Source organism: Nelusetta ayraudi, unplaced genomic scaffold (genome assembly GCF_046127955.1).
Source record: "Nelusetta ayraudi isolate G7.1 ecotype Tasmania unplaced genomic scaffold, CSIRO-AGI_Nayr_v1 ptg000135l, whole genome shotgun sequence".
NCBI lineage: Eukaryota > Metazoa > Chordata > Actinopteri > Tetraodontiformes > Monacanthidae > Nelusetta > Nelusetta ayraudi.
The window spans coordinates 12,625,856-12,649,696 of NW_027466185.1; the positions used below are offsets into that span (position 1 = coordinate 12,625,856).

A 23,841-nucleotide genomic window follows, 5' to 3' on the forward strand; every position below is an offset into this window, starting at 1 on the left:
GGCAAACGCCTGCAGATGTGGCCGACTGGAGTACAGCTGCGTTTGTGCGTCATAGCTAAATGCCAGCAGCCACTTGAGAAAGATATTCTGGAGCATGCGAGCACTTTCAGAGCTGAGCTAACAGCAGGGGTCGGACTGGACTTGGGAGACGCTAATGACCAGCTACTGATGGAACGGGGACAGCCGTCACACTGAAGTGCATAGAACACTTTTCGTACCATTCAGAAGCTTGGAAAGTTCAATTTGCTCACTTATGGCCGCCACCTATGGCGCAGAAAACCTGTGGAGAAGCTGGGGTCTCGCTAATCCAGAATGAAAGAGCGTCAAGACTCTGATGGAGTGGGAGGTCTCCTCAGACCTTCATGGACCTCCTGAGGATGAATACCGCTGGCTACAGTGTTCCTCTGGCTCTTCCTATAGTGCCTTTAAGTGTTGTGACATGTTTTGGCTCTGAGTGAAATGTCTTGGCCGCGGGGCCTGGATGAATTATGGTGGCATTTTGTACACGTAATCAAATGCCCTCAGGAAAAACTGTAGCTTTTCAGTGGCTTCCCCTCTTTATTCTTTGCTGCATTGTGTTTTTTACTTTGCATCCAAGTTCATTGGAATGGGAGGTGAAATGGAAGTGGCTCTGTTTGCAGTGTGAACATTGCACATCACTCAGTCGGACTGGTAATAATCCTAATGTTTTGTCTAGTTGTTTCACTCGTTATTCTATGCTGTGTGCGCTGTTTGTGATTAAACAACGCGTAAGAGGACAATTATGGATGCAATACATCCTCGATCAGTCCTTGTGGGAGCCCATGAGGACTTCAAGAAAAGACAAATGGGACTCTCGCAAATGCTACATTCAAAAAGTTCGTGTAGTGCAACTCGAGCATCTTCAGTTCAACCTGTGCCGCTTGCATCATCAGCATGCTGCTCAGAACACAGCACCCAGGAAAAGGGAAGCGTCATCTTTTAAAATTTGTTGTTTCGGTTCCGTGCCATATTCTTTATCTTGACAACACGTTGCCAGTGCAGCTGAAATATGTGGTGGAATCCGGAACATAAGGTTCAGTTGCACCCTGGAGGTGTATCAGCATGCTTTTTTTTAATCCCCGAGGCATGAATGAATTTTAGATGAGAGCTATTTCATGCAATTACTGGCGGCTCACTGGCAGGGAGATTATTTTGCATGAAATTAAACATGTTGATTTATAGAGGACTGCACCAAAAAAAAGAGGGCTGTTAAATCAGGCTGTGCCGACAGTAATGTGAGTTCGCATTAAAGTCATTCGGCAAACTAATGCAAACATGTTCAAAGGGTACGACAAAATTGTAATGGATGTCCTTCGTGCAGAGGTTATGAAAATGAATCGCTCATATGGCGGAGCATTGTACCACATCTTCTGTTCCGCATGACCTTACTTTGTCTTTGCTCAGGTTAGTGCTGTTGCCAGGATACTATTTCCTATGGCAACACTTGAGCCGGCGAGGTGGGCAGCGCAGAAAGGATTCTGATCGCTGGCTGCTCTGCATCCTTTGGACCGGAAGTCCGTACACGAGGACAGAGAAATGCATAGCCACAGAGGGAAAAGAACATTCAGTCCGTTCCACATCTGTGTGAGAGACTTTCAGTCCAACTCCGAATGATTTAGAGGCCATGTTTCATTATATAAACATGTACGCAAAAAAAACTGACATTTAATCAAGGAAACAGGATACTCATTACATCATTTTTGCTTTTTGCAAAAGAGGCATCCTTGCCAAGTGTTCAAGACCGCTTTGCTTTTGTGGCTGCAACCGTTATATAACAATGCAGCAGAGGCAGCTATTAGCTAATGTTGTAGCCCCTCCGTTCGTCACCAATTATTGCACTGCAATAACAAAAGAGTAAAACTCATTTATATGGATCTTGCATGAAGAGCCACTCGGTTTCTCGCTCGGTGCAGCAGCCGTGCGAGGGCACACTGCCACCATCCGTCGCAGCGACACCACTGCCACGGTTTGTTTCCTAACTGACCTCGTTCTGATGTTGACGGTCTCGAAAAACATCCACTTCCACTTTGACATTTCTCCAACCACCCATGAACCTGTACATATGAAACCGAGGACGCATTATTATGTGTCCACTCAGTTTGACAATAGCCTCCAGATCATGACGGTCACCGCTGGACATCTCAGCAGGGTGCAGGAAGCGGCGGCGGCACACCTACACCCCCTGTTGTTGAGAATCGTCTGCGCCGAATGGAAGTGGAGTGCCGATGAGCTCACCCAAGGCCTTGATGCCATGAGCTTTGTCCTGCAGGCTGGATCCTTCATTTTGGTGACTCACCTGTACTAAACGCCCACCACCACTCAACAGACTATGAAGATGTCTTATGTGCTGTTAAATGTGTGTCACAGAACATTTAGGTAAAAAGCACAGACTTCCTCTTCTTCGTTGAAAAAATGGGATTCTAGTTTCAAATCTATCTGGTTTTAAAGACAAAGACCACAACTATCACTCTGTCACTATGTGCTCATGCAGATCCTCATCACTGAGCACAACAGCGTTGCAAGCTTGCCTGATTTTGAACCTGGCCTAATTGACGGTTTTACCTGTTTTCAGATCTATCTCATTGACATCTCATCGACTCCAGCCTTACATGATCAATACCATTAGCTCATTTGTTACGAACATTGTATTTAACCCTCTGTTCACGGTCCCCTGCAAATTTGGGTTTAGCTTTAAGTTTCAGTTGTTTGTCTTTTGGTTAAAAAAAAACAAACTCTTTTTTTCAGAAGCTTTTTGACGTTTTATGACACTCAAAATCCTTTAGGGCCCAATCAATGAAATATGTTGGTAATCACAGGAGTAAACCGGTAAATACACTCATTATATAATTATTATTTTACATGCAAATTTAAAACAAAAAAAAGTGTAAGAATACAAATTAAAATTTCATGTTAGCACGTTTTGAAATAAATATGTATAGCACCCAAATAAAGTTACTCCTTTTGTTGTTGTTGTTGTTGTGTTGTATAAATGCCACCTGATATACTTTAACTTGATAAACGTATACTTGATAAAAAAAAAATAATAATAATAATAAATAAATAAATAAATAAATAAATAAATAAATAAAAACCTGTATGAGAGCATAACCGTGCATTCCTTTGGAAGGCTGTGGTTCTACGCCTTACCGCATGGTGGCGGCAAAAAGGCCTACGTGGACCAGAGAGCTCTACAAATGCACGTTGATACACACCCATAAAGCGATCTTTTTTCTTTTTTTCTAATACGACGAAGGCACGACCCGCCTTTGTCCGCCTTTGATTGGTTCACTTCGACATTTCTTCTCCAATCCTAACTGGCCTTTAGCCAGGGCACTACAGTCTAACCAATCCACTCAAAGAAAACAACCGTTCTTCCGACACTATCCTAGAAAGGAAATGTGCCAATAAAAGACGGTAGCTTTCTGCGAATTTCCGCATTTGATCTAAAGAAAGGTGAAAGAAGTGTCTTTCTGTGCTGCCCGCCATCGCCGAGTGCATTATTATTCCAGTATGTCAAGAGTTCTTCTGAGAGGGAACCTCAGGAGATGCATAGTCTCCCAGATCCGAATGATGTCTGACCAGGTAAAATGTGGGGAACTGTTGACAGAAGGTACAGCGTTAGCATAGCATTATGACAGCACCTTTACGGTTAGCTCTTTGATGGTCACCACTGCGGGTTTTTTGTTTTGTTTTGTTTCCCCCACGTTAATGAGTGAGGAGAGTTCTGATGTGACGCCAATCATTTGTTTCGGAGGAACAGTGACCTCGGTGACTTAATATTTAGATGCATGTTTTACTTTTTATAACCGTGTCAATACGGAGCGATACATTTAACTCTAGTTCGTTCATGATGTCAATCACAACTGAACCAAGCTAAGCTACAGGGCTAGGCTTGTTTTTCAAAATTTCCTAAAAATCAACCGTGGCAAGAATTTATTTTGTCATGGCCAGTTTCAAGAATGAAACATAAATGGCTCTACCAAACCTGTCTGTCTGCTTTCAATTAATAACCAAATATCAGTTTGAGAATGCTGTTCGGTTACTTCATTAGTGACAAAGCAGGGGATAAGATTAAAAAGAAAATTCTAGTTTACATTTGATAATTTCAAAGTAAAACCAGGAGTTGTTGACTAAGGTGTGGTGAACATATGCCTTTACACACACCAGATAAGCTAAGTGTACTCTGATCCATATGTGGGCCCCTAATGTAAAACCAGCATAAATTGAGAAACACTCTTATATTTGTTGTTGTTACGATTTTAATCAAATGCATTTAAACCATAAAAACTGTCTTTGTAAAAAGTTTGTATCGACAATTAGTTATGTTGGACATACATGGCAATGATGAAAAAATGATATCCATGGACATTCCATCCCACTTAGTTTTTTTGAGTTGGCATAATGAAATGTCCCCTCTGCCTATTTCAGCTTGGAGAGTTGGGCAAGGGAGCAGGAAAAGGTGGTGGCGGAGGAGGTGCTGTGAGAGAGGCAGGTGGTGCGTTTGGGAGGCGAGAAGCAGCAGAAGAGGAGCGATACTTCAGGTAAGAAGCAGTAAACACTTGCTGCACACAGTGTCATTAATTCACTGAAGTTTGGTTTCTGTTTCACTGAGTCTGCGTTAACTTGCAGGCAAAAGGAGAAGGAACAGATGGAGGCACTGAGGAAACATCATTCAGAGGAGATAGAGCATCACAAGAAGGAGATTGAGCGTCTACAGAGGGACATCAACCGCCACCAGGGCAAAATCAGAAAGCTGAAACACGATGACTGAAGCCGCGATGCCTGCCGACCAATTCTCTCGTCCTGCGAGTCTTCCCCTGTTTATTTGCCAAGTCAATGATTATCAGATATTGATTGATTTATTCCTGGACAAGCATGAATGATACAAAATATGATATTAATATCAAAATAAAGCACTTCCCTTTTTGAACAAGCAGCCTGCTCTTTGTCTACAGGGTATTGATTTGTGTTGCAGATGAGTCCTGAATGCAATCATGTATCTTTTTTTTTTTTTGAAGAGTTATCATCTATTTTATTAAATTAATTGTAAAATACTTGTTTTGTTTTCCATTAAGAAAATATTTATTTTCACAGCTGCCTTGCGTCGAGGCTGCAACTGCTTATAGGTTTGAGCCTCTATATAGAAAACCGGGATTTGTCTTGAATAGATTCCGCTGTAAATTGGAGTTGTCGTTTCAGTCAGAATTTGTGCAAGGTCAATTAGTCTTCTAATTTGCAACGCAATCCGCACCTAAAAGAGGAGATCCTGTGCTGTTGTGGCGGTGGGGGGCGGAGGGTAAGCACATAGGCGCCACTGAACGGTTTCCCTCCAAATCTCGCGATGATTGCCGAGCGGTGGCGTTGTTCGGGCGAGCCGACGACGAGACCGTGGCTGTCTGGAAATTTGTCTCGTGCGCAAGATACAAAACGTATCCTTCAAATTCGACGTTTTAATGCGACCGACGACTAGATTGTCACCAGGTTTTAGTATTCGCCGCAATTAGTGACTCGAATCAGAGCGGTAAGTTGCACTAAACGCCGCTTTGCACCCCGCGCCGAGCGTGTGTTTGATATGCGAGATGTGTCTTTTCTGCATTGCGAGGCCTTCGCAAAGGCTCGTTAGCTAGCTAGCGAGCTCTCCGGTGTTCCTGCTGTCCCGAAACGAGAAAAGAAACGTTGTATTCGGTCAGTTCCGTGTCGTAAACTGTAAAATGCAGCATGCTGCAGTCATTGCGGTAGCACAATGCGTTTGTACATGTAGTAATATGCGCCGCTCTCAAGCTAGCAAGCGGCATGTGAAGGGGGCGGGACGCAGGCGCTCATCAACGGCGGCTGCTTGAAGGACCGGCTTGCACTGTACACTGTATTGCACTGTCAATAACAAAGTTGCAGCATATGCAAGCAGTGATTATCACATCTTCCATAGTAGTGCTTTATATAGGAGCTTAGTACATTTTTGTATTTACCCATCGGATTAAATAATTGTAATAGAACTTAGTTTTTTGTATGAGTTTCGCTATCTGCTATCCGAAATAAAACACCTGTTACCCGGGAATCATCACTGTATTCACGTGCTGTTGTTTTTTCCGGACTCAGATAAGAATGGCTGCTGCTGAGGTGAACGGTAGTTCGGCCACGCCAAAGGAAGAAGAGGAGCCCATGGATGTGACGGCAACACACACGGAGAACTACCAGACCCTCATTGACGCCGGTCTGCCCCAAAAAGTGGCAGAAAGTCTCGATAACATCTTCCAGACTGGTGGGCGACAGCCGTGAAAGACGTCACACAGACAAACTACGATGGATATGTGAACTGAATTTTTAAGTGTTTTCTTCTGTAGGCTTAGTGGCCTATGTGGACCTGGATGAGAGGGCCATCGATGCACTTCGGGAGTTCAATGAGGAGGGTGCATTAACTGTGCTGCAGCAGTTTAAGGAGAGTGATCTGTCCCACGTACAGGTAACCATGTGGAAAAAGCTACGCCTCTTGCCCTGCTTCAGAAGGCTGTCTGCTGGCTTGCTATAAGCAGTTTCTTCTTCTGTCTAATGCAGAATAAAAGTGCTTTCCTCTGCGGAGTCATGAAAACTTACAGACAGAGAGAAAAGCAAGGCAGCAAAGTACAGGACTCCAACAAGGGTCCAGATGAGTCAAAAATTAAGGTAAACAGCATTTTAATGTTGGTTATTAGTGTAAACAGAATGTGCAGTCCAAGTCAAGTTTTATTTATTTATTTGTTTGTCTGTGTTCAGGCATTGTTGGAGCGAACAGGATACACCTTGGATGTCACCACAGGTCAGAGGAAATATGGAGGTCCTCCACCAGATGATGTGTTTAAAGGGACACAGCCAGGGATCGGAACCGAGGTGCGTGAGGTTTTTCTCACTTTGCAAATGAGTTTTGTGCTGCAGAAACTGTTCCATGAACAAATCCATCTCTCTCTTTAGGTGTTTGTTGGAAAAATCCCAAGGGATCTGTATGAAGATGAGCTGGTGCCACTATTTGAGTCTGCTGGTGCCATCTGGGACCTCAGGTTAATGATGGACCCGCTGTCTGGCCAGAATAGAGGCTATGCCTTCATCACATATTGCAATAAGGATGACGCCCAGAAGGCTGTGAAGCTTGTGAGTGTGGTCACAGTGTCAAATGAAAAGTCAAAGCAACATAAAGGATGCTGATTTGAAATGTGAAAGCTATTTTGTTCATTTTTTTTCTGGTTTCCTTTTTAGTGTGATAACCATGAAATCCGCCCTGGCAAATACTTGGGAGTGTGCATATCTGTTGCTAACAACCGCCTGTTTGTCGGATCAATTCCTAAGAATAAAACCAGGGAGAGTATATTGGAAGATTTTGGCAAAGTTACAGGTAAAATTTTAATTGAAGTGAAGGAATCTCACTTGCAAATCGCTGAAACACATCAGATGTGAATGACAGTGGATGTGACGGTTGCTTTGGTGTGTTCCTGCAGAGGGTCTCCAGGAGGTAATATTGTACCACCAACCGGATGACAAGAAGAAGAACCGCGGGTTCTGTTTCCTGGAGTATGAGGACCACAAGTCGGCAGCACAGGCTCGCCGCCGCCTAATGAGCGGCAAGGTGAAGGTGTGGGGGAACCCAGTCACTGTGGAGTGGGCTGATCCTGTCGCTGAGCCAGATCCAGAGGTCATGGCCAAGGTTTGTGAGTCAATCTCAGTGTTTCTACTGAAAATAAAGTGACAAATTCTGTTTCACATTCTAACACTGTTTTTCTTTTTCCTATGTAGGTCAAGGTGCTCTTTGTAAGAAAGTTGGCCACAGCTGTGACCGAAGAACTTCTTGAAAAGACCTTCTCCCAGTTTGGAAAGCTGGAGCGGGTGAAAAAGCTAAAGGACTACGCTTTCGTCCATTTTGAAGAAAGGGATGCAGCCGTGAAGGTGCGTCGCTCTGTCCGCAACGCTGCCTTTCTGTGTACGACGTCCTCACATTTTAGTCACGGGATGCTTTTTTACCCCGCTCAGGCAATGGACGAGATGAATGGAAAAGAGCTGGGGGGAGAAGAAATTGAGATCGTGCTGGCAAAGCCCCCGGACAAGAAGAGGAAAGAGCGGCAGGCAGCTCGGCAGACCACCAGGAATTCTGGGTGAGCGGCGCAGACGTGCGATCGGTCGGCATCCCGGAAGGGAATTTAGTAGCTCAGCGTGTCTCTCCCCTGCAGGTACGACGACTACTATTACTACCCGCCTCCACGCATGCCCCCACCAGGCCGCGGCAGGGGCCGAGGCGGCCGGGGGGGCTATGCCTACCCACCCGATTACTATGGCTACGAAGATTATTATGACGATTATTACGGCTACGACTATCATGACTACCGCGGGGGCTACGATGACCCCTACTATGGCTACGAAGACGTGTACAGCATGAGGGGCCGTGGCGCCCGCCCCAGCAGGGGAGGGGCCCCTCCACCAAGGGCCCGTGGCGCGCCGCCGAGCCGTGGCCGGGGTGGCTACGTCCAGCGGGGGCCGCCCCTCGGTGGTCCAAGGGGTGCCCGCGGGGGACGAGGAGCCCCTTTCCAGCCGCAGAGGGGCCGCGGTCCTCGCGGGGCCAGGGGCAACCGGGGCGGCAACGTCGGTGGAAAGAGGAAGGCGGATGTGTTTAACCAGCCCGACTCCAAGCGCCGCCAGACCAACAACCAACAGAACTGGGGGTCCCAGCCCATCGCCCAGCAGCCCCTGCAGCAAGGGGCCGACTATTCCGGTAACTATGGTTACAGTAATGACACCATGGAGTTTTCACAGGATTCTTATGGGCAGCAGTGGAAGTAGATGCACCATAAGGTATTTGGCAAAGTGACAACAACAACAAAAAAAAGAGAAAAATGATAAAAGCGAGAAAAAAAACAGGAGATTGGCAACACTTTTTTTGATTGACTTTTTATTCTTCATCCCTCATGTCAAATCTGTATATATCTTACGAGAAAAAAAACAAACGGACAGACCCCAGAATTGGCTCGAGATGATTGGCTGGAAAGTCTTTTGGCTGAAGAAGTGAACGTAACCGTTGTGGTGAAGCATTTCTTACTCCTTCGGTTACATTTGGACATGTTTGTTTAGAAGGAGAAAAAAAACAAGCAAAATGCTTTTATTGTTACAGTATGTTCCATATTCTTTCAACCACGAACATTTACAATTATGAACATTTTCAAAAAAAAAGTGGACATTTATCCTCAAAACAGTCTGAGAGGACATCCAATAATGAATTTTGCCTTGCAGGAAATTCTTGTCCATGCCCCCATTTCCTCCCTCCCCTTCTTGTACTCCCCTTATTTGTGGTTTCTTATAGTTGCTTAGGGTCTTGCTTGTAAATAAATGCATATGGTTAGAGCTTCATACTTCATTTTTTTTGCAATGGTGGAGAAAGAATCCACAGGAAGGAAGACATCAAAGTTTTGTAATGTTAAAATTGTATGCCTAGCATTTCTAGAGTTAGACAAATTGTGTTTTTCTTTTTTTTTAACTGATACATAACCTCCCATGTTTTCTTTGAACTTGCCCAATAGAGTTTGGTTTGGCTTACCTTAAAAGCCATAGCGGTTTGTTCTGATGGTCTTTGTATTTATAACTTTTACGTTTGTTCAGTTTCAATAAAACTCAGCTGAGCATCAGTCAATTGTCAAGATACTCAAATTCAATGTTGTGATTCAATATTTGATTTTCCTTCACCTCGAATCTTCCTATTTGGATGAAGATCTCATTTTCTAAGTCAAATTTCTTTGTGTCTCATGAGCATAATCACACAAAACGGAAGTAGTAGTGCTGCCACACGATGAGACCAGAGAATTCAAATGAATTGAACAAATCTAACCTCTTAATTTTTTAGGTGCAATTTTGCATTAGACGACAGTGATTTCCTGCGCTCAAAGCACGGCATTGCCAGCGACTATTCAAAGATCAACCCATTCCTGGACTGATACAGTTCATGAAGATTGTGCTTGTCTTTCAGACTGCGTGGCGCCGGTAAACAGTGTATGCTTCAGTAACCCTCAGTGTGCCAGGGGAATATTTCACTTCTTTGTCTTTGACAACAAATAAAGATGCATGCCAATTTGGACAGCGTTTGGGAACACAACCAAAGAATCCTGCAACGATGTCATCAATATTATTTGTGGCATATATTAAGTTGGGCTGACATTTACTGAGGCATATCCCTTGTGCACCTGTTCACAAAAGCTGCAAAGACAAGGACAATCGCGAGCATTATTCACTTGCACTGGTAAGGCCTGGACAGCGGCACCCTGGCAACAGTTAGAACAAGACATTGGATCTCTAATGGATTCTTTTATTTGTGTGCAATGTTGTCTTCAATTCATTTTTTTTTTCCTTTTTTAATTTTCCAAATCCGGTCACCACTTCAACCATCCCGTGCTCTTGTGGAGACACCGAGGATCTGACCTCCCTGAAGGGTTTTAAACTCTTTAAATTCTTTAAACGTGCCCTCTGCCATAGCAAGTGATCGCCTGTCTTTTTATTTCTCTCTCACCCTCTCCAACTATCTCTCTCTCTCTCTCTTGCATCTGCCTCTTGGTACCATGGAGTCGATGTATTTTGTTTCATGGTGTCTGTCCTTTTATTCCAACCTGCCTAGGTGGAGGAGCATTGAGAGCGGCACCACTAGAATGAGGAACTCACCTGAACGGTACTCAAGGGTGAGCTAGCCTTGCACAGAGTACTGTCTCCTCTCCTCTAGTTAATTTGTAATCGTTGGGGAATCTAGCTGTAATCACTTTGACCCTTTTCATTGTATTCTTGCTAATATTGTGCAATTCTGGAGTGAATCAGACTTCCTTTCCAGGCTGTGAGATCAAGATCAAAAGGCACTCATGTTGATTGGAAAGTTGCTCAGAAATCAAAAATCACCTCTTTTTTCTGGAGTCAAAAGCATACTGTACGTGGATATCCTCGAAGATGACGAGTCTAAAATCAAATAAAATTGCATTTTAAAGAGTCTATTTCTGTATCCTGGATTAGAAAGCCAGATGGCAGACAGGCAGGATTTTGGCAAGTAGTATAAATCCCAATTCCCTGTAAACACCTGTCGCCTGTCTTGGCACGCTGCGCCCCAAATCATCCCAGCTGCCCAATCACATTCTGTAAATGTAGGGTGGCGCATCTCCCCTCTTCTACCAGCAGAGGTAGCAGTTTCCCACCGGCTGCCGAACCAGTGATCCATTGTTCATTTGTCCACTGTTTATTGGTATTTTTCTAAGCCTGAGGGTTATTCAGTTACAGCTACGTCAGTGTTTTGCAAATATTTTCAATGAATACGATCAATAGATCGTTCCAATCCGAATAGAATTGGTTGATTTAAGAGACAACGGGCAGCGCCTCAATGCTGATGTAAGTACCTCGCAGTGCCACAAGATGGCAGTATTTCTCACAGGTAAGACTAACAGAGAGCGCTGCGTTACCGGCAACATAAGTCAATTGCCCCAGTTGAGGCTTTTGGGTTGCCGAAGCTTGTTGGGTGTTTCTTTGTTTAAAAAAAAAAAAAAATCACAAGAAACCGTGTTGTTTATATGTTGCCTCTTTTCAGCAGGCAGTAGAAGGAGCTGCCCCAGTCGGTGTGAATGAGTTCATGCTAATGGAAGGGACTCATTGGTAAGATTACTTATTACCCGAATGAGGGCTCAGAACGTTTCAGCTTGATTGTATTTCGAATGTACTTTTTAATACCTTAATAGCCCATTTTTTTCTTAATTCTCTGGACTTGGTAAGTTGACATAGTTTTTCTGAATATTGCTGTTTATATAGTTAATGGCATTTTTTTTTTATCATTATTAAATATACATATAGTTGCGCGTTTAGTTTGGGTTCTTTTCTACAGGGGGTCTTTGTGATTGTTTCAATACTGTTTGAAAATGTAACTTCCTCGTGTATGTGACCTTTTCTAGTTGAGGCAGGTGACTGAGGTTCACTTGCTGCTGTCCTTTGAACTTGAGAGCTCCATGGGGAAACTCTGGTCATGTAGTTCACGGTTCAGCAGAAGACGTAGGTGAGAAGGTGGCATCTTGTCTCTGGAAGAAATATTTGGCTCTAAATGTGTCTCAGGTCTCCAAGTCCTAAATGTCAAAATAATACATACTATTGTGTATTGTATGGCCTGTAATACTGTGTATGTGGTGCGAGAAATATTTATGCTCTGGTTGTGTCTGGTTACAGAAGCGCTGCAGCAGAATGGAGGTCCAGGGTCCAGTGCCTACAGCTGACAACTTCAGGTCTATCGGCAAAGTTGCCATTTATGTAAAAGAGTCATTATTGTACTTTCTAAAATATATTATATTTACAAGCAGAACTGTGTACTTTCTTTAAACCTTTGTTCATATAAAGATCTGCTGATATTTTGTTTGCAAACAGAGCAACCTGGCTGTGTTGACAGTTGATGAGAGTCATGACGGTGGGTGTGTTTATTGGTGAATGAGTTCAGTGCTTGTTTCTTAGGGTCAGTGCTAATATACTGATAATGATTTTCTTGTCGTTTTAAAATGTGCAGTTCTGGTGCCTTAGAAAAACAATTTAAATCAATATATTATGTACTGATGACAGTGGTTGGTAAAACCATTTCACCCTGATTCCCACTGTACTGAACTAGACACAAAGGCTTAAATTACAGGATGTAGTTAAATATATATAGTTGTCAATTTAAACAACTTAAACATAACTAAAGGTGACATGACATTAATTTTTGGATAGGTTGGTTTGACCTGGTACTGAGCAGCATTTGAACCCCCTTCTCTCACACTGCAATCAGAAGTTCTAGCTACTGAGCTAAATGGCCAGTTTCATTAAGGAACATGGAGTACATAAGTAACTAACTTTATTTATACACATATTGGAAAGGAACTTAAAGGTTTGCAAAATCTCAACATAGCCTAAAAAAAAAAAAGTTAGACCCTACTATTTTTTTCTGAATATGGGGGTCATGATGCCAGTTTGGTCCAAACTTGGATGACTCTTACATGAAAGCCGATCCTGGGTTCGATCCCCAGGTCTGTGTGGAGTTTGCATGTTTTTCCTGTGTCTGCGGAGTTCTCTCTGAGTACTCCGGCTTTCTCCCACAGTCCAAAAACATGATGTGAATTGGGAAGTCTAAATTGGGTGTGAATGGGTGTCCCTGCGACCTGGTGACCTTTCCAGGGTGTATTCTGCCTTCAGCCCATGAAAGCTGGGATAGGCTCCTGCAATGCTAACTGCAGTAGGAAGTGGGTGTAGAAAATGGACAGTCATATTATACACTTTGATATATATTTTTTTATTATTATCACCACGGAAAATGGGGGGCATATTCATTTGGTTCATTTCCAGTCTGTGGGCATAGAGGAATGGATAAATAATGTATATATATTTATCTGGAGCATTTAAATGGATGTCATGACTGGATTGACATTTAGTATCCTGGTCGTGCAAAGATTTAAAAAAGAAAAATACATTTTAATAATTGCGTAATACTACACTCTAGCCAGCAGAGAGCAGCCGTCTCAAGGACACACCCCGGAAGTGGTAAGACGATGTCGAGCGAGTTTTTGCCATGGATTAAAGCGTTTGCCCATTTTAGTTTGATCGGAAACAGTTTTAAATGGATGAAAACGGGCGGGCTCGAATTTCGCCCACATTAAGAACGCCGGGTGTGTCAACCAAGAGTCTGCAGTATCCCAATACGGAAACTATTTCGTAGATATCTGCCAACAAACGTCACTAAAACTGATTGGCGTGCCTGTGAATATTAGTTCATGTATTTGTTCTTCAATTGAAAAATAAATTAGAAACTGATTGTTTCGTGCATACAATCGGAGGTTAATGTTGTTTTTGTTATGGAAATGCGCATCTAAATTTTGATCATGAAATGTATCTCCAAAGCTTACATGCAGCACTAGTTAGGACGACTTCCCACACAAAGCGACGACTGGAAGAAGTCTGTGCCTGTGGTGACGAGCTTGTTGCTGGGAATTTTCCATCCCTTCCAGAATGCAGTTAAAAGGCTGTGGTTTTCATGTACGCTTGCGCAATAAAGTGGGCTTCGGCCGGGCTATTGAAAACATATTTCTGTCTTGGAGGCATGAATGTGAACACTTAACTTGGGCGAACAGGGCATTCTTGCTCACAACTGAATTCCTAACTACTTGGGTTAAATGGAGAAAATACCCTCAAGCCCTACTCAAGTTTTAATTTGCTTTGGTGAAGGCATGTCTTCACAAATATTTTTATAATCCACGGTGGATTGGTGCAATTTTTTATTTTTTTTATTTTTTTTTATTTTTTTTTATTTTTGGAGGGGGATCGGGGGGATAATAATTATTGTAATCAAAAATATTATTAACATATAACAATATAGCATTGATCATATTATGTATAATTAATCACAACAAAAATGTAAACATAAACATTTTTTTTAAATGGAATTTAAAAGTAATCTGCCTTGTTTGTATTACCTGAATCTCTAGACAGATTTTTTTTTTTTTTTTTTTAAATGTTAAAATCACTTTTTTCTTTTTTCAAATTGATCTTCTCAGCTCAACACCTTTTGAACCATCAGATTAAGCAACTGATCTTTGCTGGACACCTTGGTCACATTACAATTTACACATAGAAGCTGCAATGAGTTTTTGAAACCAGTTCTCCGGGAAGTCAATCAGCCCTCCCTCTGCTCGCTAATCATGGTGGGAATAAAGTGGGAAGCACCTCACAGGGACACATTTGAGAACCTGGAAAAACCCAGCAGCAGCCTTGGGGTAGTGCCCTCCACAGGAAGTGCCTGACAGACCCTGAGGAACAGTTTTTCACAGCAAGGTGAAGTTCAACTTCTGCGAAAAGGAGTTTGACACTTCCCGTGCACAGTTGGATTTTAGAGGGAACGCATAAGAGCAAGCTTCGAAACACTCTGTACCTTCGGGCAAAGTAGGAGCACATGGTTTTCCTCATGCAGCTGGAAAACACAGTATAACCTCTTCCAAATGCAATGAAAATGTTTTACCTCCGCCCTCTTTCTACTTTCACTCATTTCTATTCCCCTCCCTGTTTCTATATCCTCTTTGCCAAGTGTTTCTGAAGCTGTTTTTGTTAAAAGAACAAATATAATGATGACAATAAAAATCGTTGACAGCGAGGGTTTTTGATTTAATTGGCTCCACGTTGCAGTCTTTAATGACGAATGACAAATTAAGTGCAGGCCGAAGACAAGGTGCAGAGTTACACATTTTAAGGATGTGGGTGGAAAAGGGTGTGCAATAACTGAGAATCAGTGCAGCCAGCTATGTAAGGTGATAGGCAGACTGACGACATGGGCATGGGAGATGCACAGAGGAGGCAAGATATTAAAAAAAAAATGAGAGAAGAAATCTGTAAAAACATACATTTACAGCTTTAACATTTATCAAAGAGTTTATTAAACATTTTAAGGGGAGATTTAGAAACAATACTGTTTTTGTTTTTTAAAATGGAATGTAAGATTCTTATATACAGAGTTGGGCTTTCATACAGTATGGATAGAGCAAATCAGTGACAGCTGCTCCAACATACGACGCTTCCAGCCCCTTCAGCACAGTGCATGGTGTTGTCAAGTTCTGACCAACATGGCAATGCGGAGAAACAGGAAAGCAAGGTGAGTTAAAGTGTGTTTGTTGAACAAATAAAGGGAGTTACTGTTAATGTCACTGGAAGCCTTGAAAACATTTTCTCATTCTCTGTCATAGACTCTGGTGCAGACAACATCGCCCGCGGTCATCGTCTGAAAGGAAAAACATAGAAGTTGAAAACATTGTAAGTTATTTGCGTCATATCTTTGATCAGACTGAAATAAATGGCAGTGGAGATGTGCTTTGTGTCATAAAGATCCGGCCTGTGACATGATGTTTGTAGATTCGGACAGACAATAATTAAATGCTGACATCTTGCGCAAGTGCAAAAACATTTTAGGGGGATGTGGCTGCATGATCATTGATTCTTAATCACTTCTAAATTTTGTTTAATCAATCATGTAAAATTGATTACATTTGCTATTTACAGTTTAATTACCAGTATCAGCTGCCCATCATTTGTCAGCTCTCGGGTCCATGACGTCTTGGGGCCGTCCCCTTTCTGCAGAGTCTGCTCACAGCTGATCTTCCTGTCTGTTTCCCACTTTGGAAAGCTCTGCAGGATTTCAAGAGAGAGAAATAAAAAATGGTAAATGGACTGCACTTATGTAGCGCATTTCCAGCACCTTCACGGTACCCCAAAGCGCTTTACAAAGGCCTCTCATTCACACACCAATGGGTGGCTGCTGCCATGCAAGGCGCTGCCAGCCCCATTGGGAGCAATTTTAGGGTTAAGTGTCTTGCCCAAGGACACGACGACGGACTAGGATTTGAACCGCCAACCTTTCAGTCATTGAACAACCCGCTCTACCTCCTGAGCCACAGTCGCCCGAATATTGTTTGCTGACATAGCTCGAGTGCTTTGGACTCTGCGAGGTTTGGCTTGTGCTAAGCTCAGAGCGTAGTTTCTTTAGTGAGAAACTACGGTCAGACCACCCCTCACTCAACATGACGGGAGAACAGATCTTTGTATTATCGCGGGGATTGACTGACATCGGCTGAAACTATTTCCATATGTCTCCTCTGCCTCTGCGCACGGCCCTGACAAATTAAACTGGCCTTTCTCAAATGCTCGTCTATTACGTTCTGACATTATCCAGGCATGCAATGTGAGAAGTTAGGGGAATGTGTACCGTGCACAGGCGCCCATCCACCGTGTTCTCGTTAAAGGACTGGCCAACGGTGAAGGAGATGACGGTGGTTCGGATGCTGGTGTAAGTCCTGATGGACAGGCTTTCGCCCTGCTGGCTGATTTCCACTGAGGGGCTGGCAGCCGCTGTCACTGCAATTTTCCTCAGCAAAACATTCACACCTGTTAGGCCCACAAACACAGCTAGTGTTACAGAATGTGACTAAAGGAAAATCCCCATGGTTTGAGTGTTTAAAATCCAGAGACCCATTTTATTCCCCCTCCAAATTATATAAACATTTGTGATTGTGTTGCAAGTACAGAGGATGTCAGACAGCTACTTCACACACGTACAGCATCTAAATTTATATTACTCTTTTGTTACAAGTTTAGGCTTCCCAAATTGAATAAACGCATAGCTTTCTGTATATTGAAATTTTTAAAAAGTCATGAAGCTTCTTAACTTTATATTAATTCCCCTTAGATGAGCTTGCTCTCTCAGCTAAACTGCTTTCTTTGCAAAACCTAGGCCAAATACAAAACCTAAAAGCAACCTCAAACAGCAGATGTGAGTTCTCTTCGTGATTAATGAGATAAATTTAAAAAAAAAACAACAAAAAAAAAACAGTCGTGACTTAAAGTCCCTTTGTGATCATTTGCATCTCTGCTGGACGTTTTCTCAAATCCTTCTATTTCTTTTCTTCTTTTTTTTAAATATCAGGTCTTGCTGAGTGGTGACACTGTGGTGCAGTGATTTGCACTATCACCTCCCAGCAAGAAGGTTGTGGGTTTGATTCTGGTCCTCATGCCTGTCGGTGTGGATTTTGCATGTTTTCCATGTGTCTGTGTGAGTTCCCTCCAGTTTCTTTGGCTTCCTCCCACAGTCCAAAAACATACATGTACTGCGAATTGGGAACTGCGAAGAACCGTCTACTTATCACAGATGTCCCCTGCCTTCACTCCATGAAAGCTGGGATAGGCTACAGCAGAACCCCGCAACCCTCAGTGAGTGAGGAGGAAGCAGGTATAGAAAATAGATGGATCGATCTTGACAAGGTGTGTTGCATAATTTTACAGTTGACTGGACCTCTAGTCACCTGTTGCACACATGTTTTTTCAACAACAGATGTTGACAGTCACTTTAGAAAGACGCTGTTTGGACTTTGGATTTCTTGTTTTCCACAGGAACAAACAAGAAATACACAAAGAGGTCCGACAAAGGGGGGTCCTTTTGATTGAAGTTCAAATTCAAATAGGCTGAGAGAAAAGGGGAGAGGGAAAAAAAAAACACATCTTCAGTGGCAAGGCTGTGAAGTGAAGATGCTACGACGTGATGTAAAGCTGGCTGGCTCTGAAATATTTGAAATTGTTCATGTGAGACGGACTGAAAGATCAAGACTTCCCCACAAATCTCATTCGGTTAAGACCATATTTGCTCATGGAAAGGTACACACACACACACACACACACACACACACACACACACACACACACACATCCCTAGATTAGGTCAGAGAGGCCCAGGGAAGTGAAGGAAAGTCAGCCTCAGAGCTGGCTGGCTGCTGGGGCCCATGTCAAGGCTTAGTTCCGTTTACACTGGCTCTAATTACAACCGCATGAGGCAGACCCTGCCTCAGATGAGTCTAATCTAACATTCCTCCACAGGCTATTTGTCTTCAGATTTTTAATGGATGCCACTGGCTGGCCCTCCCTTGACCTCCTCCTCCTCCTCCTCCTCCTCTCGCTCTCTCATTCTCTCTATTTTATAACTGGAGGCCACGGGTTCCTCTTGGCTTCACAAGGTCAGTATCAGAGGCAGCATGCGTGGGGCTTTTTGGAAAGGGGCAAACCAATTAAAGCACAGACAGCCGCTTAAAAGCACTTTGGTTCTCAATTTGACCCCTGTGTTAAGTGGATTTCCACCTCACTGTACTATTGACAGCATGATGGACAGGTCTTTGTGCAGAAGATGTTGCCCTTTTGCTTTTATGCAGATTTACAATAAAAGCCATTGATTGATTGAATGATATTGTTCGGCACCAATATGCAGTTTAAGTCCAAAGTGGAAGTTTTAAACGGTCTGCATGGAAAAGAAAATGATCAAATGACAAAAACAGAGTATACGACTTTTAAAGCACATGCTTAATCACTCATGTATCATGCAAAACAAAATTATTAACTTGCGTATAAATGATCTGTCTCCACGTTTGCGTCTTCACTCACTCAGCGCCTTCAAAAGCTCCTCAAAGTTTTCCGATGACTTCATTTTCCATTTGCCTGAGAAATCCGGGATTGTTTTCTCCATTGTGATAGAATAAAGCAAAGGCAAATTTGTTTTTTTTTTGTTTTGTTTTGTCTTTTGCAGACGGAGTCACGGAGCACGACCACTCGTCCCGTGTCCCTGTGCGCCGCTTTCTTTCTCCGTTAACCGATGTGCACGGCTCTCTCCTATGCCTGCATCTGCGCCTCCATCGATTGGCTGACAGCTCGCCAGGCTGTGATGGTGGGCAGGGAGGGACTTTCCGCCCTGACTCTAACTGCAGCCTCCACCTCTGGCAGCATGGTGAGAGATGTGGATACGAGCTGATGAAAAAGAAAAAAAAGCACTTCCAGTAATAGCTCTAAATGATGACGAGCTGTCAGGATATGAAGAAAACGTGTTAATTGGTTCCCAAGCCGGGCGATGCCTTGTCGCGGGCGTGAGTGCGCGTGAATCTTCTAAAGTGCCGGTGACAAAGGTTGAGCACCATGTGGCTGCTGAGGGAGTGACGGCTGCAGTGATTTAAAACGTCAGCTCCACTTCCACTCAAAAGCAAAGAGCAAAAGGGATGTGAGGGAACGTTTCAACAGTGTGCCTGTCCAAACGATCTGTGCAAAAATACAGGACAACTCCGTCTCCCACCAGTACTTTAAATACAGGGATGTCCTGATTTGTTATTTTCAACATTCCCTTTGGCTTTCCTACTCATTGGTCGCACCATAGCCATAACTAACCATAACCATCAGCTCAATAACGTAATAGTTTGGTGTTGAGAAAAGTTTCGCCCCCTTGTGGTGGTACTTTTTGGTAACCCACACGTGGAAGGGAGGATACAGTTGACACTGCAAGCCACCTGCATCAATAAATTGCTTATTGTAAGCAAACCAAAACACAACAATGACAGAATTAATGTACATAAACACAATGTTATCTATAATTGCATCGACTATATTCAATTTCTCATCACATATGCATGTCAAGTGTACTCACTGAAACTGTTTAATGCAACTGTCAATGGACACAGTAGTAGTATCACACCTTCAGATGCCCTATTTTACATTGACCTACATTTATTTTAGTGATACAAAATCATACTTGAGCACCACAACAGGAAATACAGATATTTGGCAAAATTTTGTTTATTTAACGATTTTTATTTATAGTCATAAATAATGCATTATACTTTAAAACATTGAGTGAGATGTTTCTTTGTTTTCATTTTTTTTTCTGTAAGGAAACAGTGTGTAAAATGCTTTTGTAGGATAATGCTCTGGTGTTTTGTGAACTCGCTGCCTGTTGTTATTCTCCCGCCGCACTCACACTGCTAGAAATATTTCATCAGGCCTGTATCACATGGGATGACTCCGGAAACGTAATACAGCGTATTCATCCAACAAAATGGAATCATGATGTTATCTGCGCGGTTTGCCTCAGTCTGTCTCGCCGTGTCACAGTGCAGCTACTGTACCGTACAGGGTTACAATAACACTGGGATTAGTCAAAGGAAGGCGATACAAAGACTTTTTAGAATGCAAATTAGAACCAACATTCAGACCAGCATTCACCGCTGGCTGACCTCAGACTGTGATAGTGAGGGGACGACAGCAGCTCAGGTATGAGAAGGAAGAGAGAATGGCCTTGATGAAAGGTTAACACTGGAAATTGCAATTGGTAGTGCTAGAACAGGGGAAGTGTAGTTTCTTTAATCTGTAGTAGCAATTTCAAAGGTTCTTTTCAGGTTTCATTCCATTTGTGAGTTATAGCAACGGATAAAATGGTCCCTATGCTGTAGGTTGTTCACTGATGTATGCATTAAAAATCAATATTAATCGCTTCAATTAAAGTCAACCCATACCACATATGTCAAAATTAAACTGCAACGGCAAAATAGCATAGGTTTTTGATTAAACATAAAAGAAAATGGTTAAGTTTTTTTTTTTTTTTTTTTTTTTTTTTTAATAAATACAAAAATAAACAGAAAACATTTAATCAGAAATGTTGTCGAATCAAGAAACCAAACTATTAATGTAACCATATAGAAGAGTATGAAGTCTTTTGGCAGAAAGAAATCTCTGATCCTCAGAAAGTATCACTGAATAAAAAAATAAATGGTAAAAATAGTGAATTGTCCGGGTATAGGCGGAACTAATGGTGGCTCATGTTCCTAGTCGGTTGGTGGAAGAGCACGCACCGGAGTCATCATGGCCAGACACCTCCGCTTCGTTGCGCGGACAGTGATGGTCCAAGATGGGAACATTGATGCGGCATACAAGACTTTAAACAGGTACTATTGTGTCTATTAAGATATTGGGTTGAAGTAAAAGGTTTTTATCCGCGTAACGACAGGCTAACTTTAGCTGTGCGAACATTCGCCTGCTTTCCTCTCAATGTCACGGATCTGCGCCTGCGCAGTAGTGTCATGCAAGGTTTACTATATGTTGATCCTTTTCTAATGACTTTTTTTTAAATTTTATTTACTGCATAAAATGGTTCATGTTTGCCTGATTTGTAAGCATATTTCTTCTTCTGAAATGTCAGTTGGAAGTATTGTTGAGGGTATACAAGAACAAGGCACAAAATTGCATATATATATATATATATATATGCAATTTTGTATCCACATATATTTTATATTACTTTGTGTCCACATATATATATATACACACACACACCCTCAAGAATCACACGACTGCCAACGACCTTTAAAGCTGTTGAAGTATATTATAATTGTATCTAAAGCACCTGTTGTGATTGCCTCCCCTCTACACTTACAGGCTGCTGACCCAGGATGGAGTCATTGAAACAGTGAAGCGCAAGCGCTACTTTGAGAAGCCCTGCAGGGAAAAGCAGAGGAAGAACTTTGAGGCCTGCCGACGGATCTACCACTCAGAAATGGCCAGAAAAATTGCCTTCATCTCCAGGACGAACAGAGAAGACCCCTGGCTTGGGTGCTAGTGAAATGTGTTGTGACAATACAGTGTGTTACACGGACTTGCCTAAGCTTGGACAAGTGATCAAATTATCCCCAGCCTCATCTCACATCTAAGTGAACTGTCGGCATCCTTATATAGGTGAAAAGTGGAATAGTGGAAACGTTTGTTTCACAACATCATCTTTTGTGAAAAGTATGGTATATGTTTTTTTCTAAAATAAATTGACATTTCAGTCGATATCAAAAAGGAACATTTTATTTGTGACATTTTTTGCGTTTTGTAACTTCCCAAAAAATATGGGACAAAAACCAGTTATCAGCTTGCTCAATGAAGCCACCTGAGCGCCGTCTGCTGGAGAAGTTAACCAATTACAACTAACAGCTTCATCAGTTGTTTTCAACCCCAAGAAGGATTTTCAGAGCGATAAATGCAAAACCCAATGCAACATTCGTTTAAAATAAAAGTCATAAAAGTCTTTGAACTGCTCGCACTCCTCTATTAGTCATATCCATCAGGATATCGATATATTCTGATCCACCTTTTTAAATTTTTTTGTACCCTGGTTACACAACAGAACACAGCACAAACATTCAGTGTTATTTTGTTCTTATAAAACAAGCTGCTCTTTGATTGAAGGCACCACTTGTGGTCGATCACTGCACGCACACGCAGGCAACAGCATATTATTTTTGCGTGACAAAAGAAGTGATGCGGTGCTGAGAATACTGCCAACACGTTATGTAACTAAGTTATGTAGCCCGAGCTGTATGTCTGTGTCTAATGCCAGGCAATAGCTCATAATCTTGAGCGTCTTATCTCCATATGATAATGCGCGTGCGCATGGATATTATCATAAACAATCTATGAGTCGAAGCTCAAAGTGCCCGTCCAAATGAAACAGTAAAACCATACTTTGCATAACTTAAAGCAGGGGTGCCCATTACGTCGATCGCGATCTACTGGTCGATCGCGAAGCTAGTTTGGGTCGATCGCGTGGAGAGAGAGAGGGAGATAGAGTGAGCTTGCAAAACTCGCGTAAACTGATCGAGACGCCACACGAGACACCTCGCTCGGAAAATGCGCTTCAAAGTGCGCACGCTCCGCAGACGCGCTGGAGATCCTGCTAGCAAAACGTCTGCGTTCCACACACACACACACACACACACACACACACACCAATTATCTCTAACCTATGTGCTGAAAAACACAAAAATTATACAGCAAAACATTTTCACGTAAACATACTTTTACTGATAAAACAAAACATAGGCAGATATAACCTTAACAATTTTAAACCATGAGTTTTCTGTGCAATGATAAACATACATGTGCACATGGGAACATGTTGACCCATTTAATCCTCTTTCTTGCTTTCCTTCTTTCTTTTTCTTTATTTATTTATCACTGGACTACAAATATATTTACGAATATGTTTTCCTATTTTATAGTGGGTGGATCTTTTTGACTTGGTCATTTTAAAAGTAGCTCGCATGTTGAAAAAGTGTGAGCACCCCAGACTTAAAGTATGATCCACCTGGCTGATCTTCCGGACAGGTCATGCTCTTTTCAAGTAGAAAACGTGACACTGATTTTGCAAGAACGAGTAAATACGCACGCACAACATATACCTGTCACCAAACTAAAATTAGCGTTAAGTTCCGTGGGTGTTTTTTCTTTCTTTCTTTCTTTTTTTTTCTTTATCCAAACATAATAATTGTTTACTGAACAAGAACCAGAATCTAGCTTCGTCACCGTAAGGATGACGTGCTCGCCGCTGTGTGTGTGTGTGTGTGTGTATGTCCCCAAGTTGCCGATGCCACAACACCCACACGTGACGCCGTCCGCAGGTGAGGTGGGACATGCGAGCGAGACAGCCAACCGGCGTCACCGACCCCG

At 42.5% G+C, this 23,841-nt stretch overlaps 4 protein-coding genes across 10 annotated transcripts; 3 read left to right on the forward strand and 1 right to left on the reverse strand.

Annotated features, from left to right (window-relative positions):
* The first annotated feature begins 3,411 nt into the window (after window positions 1–3,411).
* On the forward strand, window positions 3,412–4,954 carry atp5if1a (ATP synthase inhibitory factor subunit 1a). The gene is made up of 3 exons (XM_076011668.1): window positions 3,412–3,603; window positions 4,450–4,562; window positions 4,651–4,954. The coding sequence occupies exons 1-3, from the start codon at window positions 3,532–3,534 to the stop codon at window positions 4,790–4,792; spliced, it is 327 nt and encodes a 108-aa protein (XP_075867783.1). The 5' UTR covers window positions 3,412–3,531; the 3' UTR covers window positions 4,793–4,954.
* Window positions 4,955–5,371: 417 nt separating this feature from the next.
* LOC142877366 (heterogeneous nuclear ribonucleoprotein R) lies at window positions 5,372–13,476 on the forward strand. 7 transcript variants are annotated; one of them, XM_076011931.1, is made up of 15 exons: window positions 5,372–5,542; window positions 6,118–6,280; window positions 6,363–6,481; window positions 6,574–6,681; window positions 6,772–6,885; window positions 6,967–7,143; window positions 7,249–7,384; window positions 7,488–7,693; window positions 7,783–7,932; window positions 8,017–8,138; window positions 8,214–8,752; window positions 10,640–10,700; window positions 11,588–11,652; window positions 11,946–12,046; window positions 12,214–13,476. In XM_076011931.1, exons 2-12 carry the CDS (start codon window positions 6,124–6,126, stop codon window positions 10,672–10,674), a joined length of 1,863 nt encoding a protein of 620 aa, XP_075868046.1. In that variant the 5' UTR covers window positions 5,372–5,542; window positions 6,118–6,123; the 3' UTR covers window positions 10,675–10,700; window positions 11,588–11,652; window positions 11,946–12,046; window positions 12,214–13,476. The 7 variants fall into 7 exon arrangements, with proteins under 7 accessions (XP_075868046.1, XP_075868043.1, XP_075868045.1 ...); XM_076011928.1 differs by having other exon boundaries at window positions 11,591–11,652; XM_076011930.1 differs by having other exon boundaries at window positions 11,588–12,046.
* Window positions 13,477–15,410: 1,934 nt separating this feature from the next.
* crabp2b (cellular retinoic acid binding protein 2, b) lies at window positions 15,411–19,225 on the reverse strand. The gene is made up of 4 exons (XM_076011933.1): window positions 18,976–19,225; window positions 16,757–16,935; window positions 16,063–16,179; window positions 15,411–15,775 (listed from the first exon to the last, which is right to left on the reverse strand). Exons 1-4 carry the CDS (start codon window positions 19,055–19,057, stop codon window positions 15,725–15,727), a joined length of 429 nt encoding a protein of 142 aa, XP_075868048.1. The 5' UTR covers window positions 19,058–19,225; the 3' UTR covers window positions 15,411–15,724.
* Window positions 19,226–21,180: 1,955 nt separating this feature from the next.
* Window positions 21,181–22,195, forward strand: mrps21 (mitochondrial ribosomal protein S21). Its single transcript, XM_076011932.1, has 2 exons — window positions 21,181–21,296; window positions 21,787–22,195. Exons 1-2 carry the CDS (start codon window positions 21,214–21,216, stop codon window positions 21,965–21,967), a joined length of 264 nt encoding a protein of 87 aa, XP_075868047.1. The 5' UTR covers window positions 21,181–21,213; the 3' UTR covers window positions 21,968–22,195.
* Window positions 22,196–23,841: the final 1,646 nt, after the last annotated feature.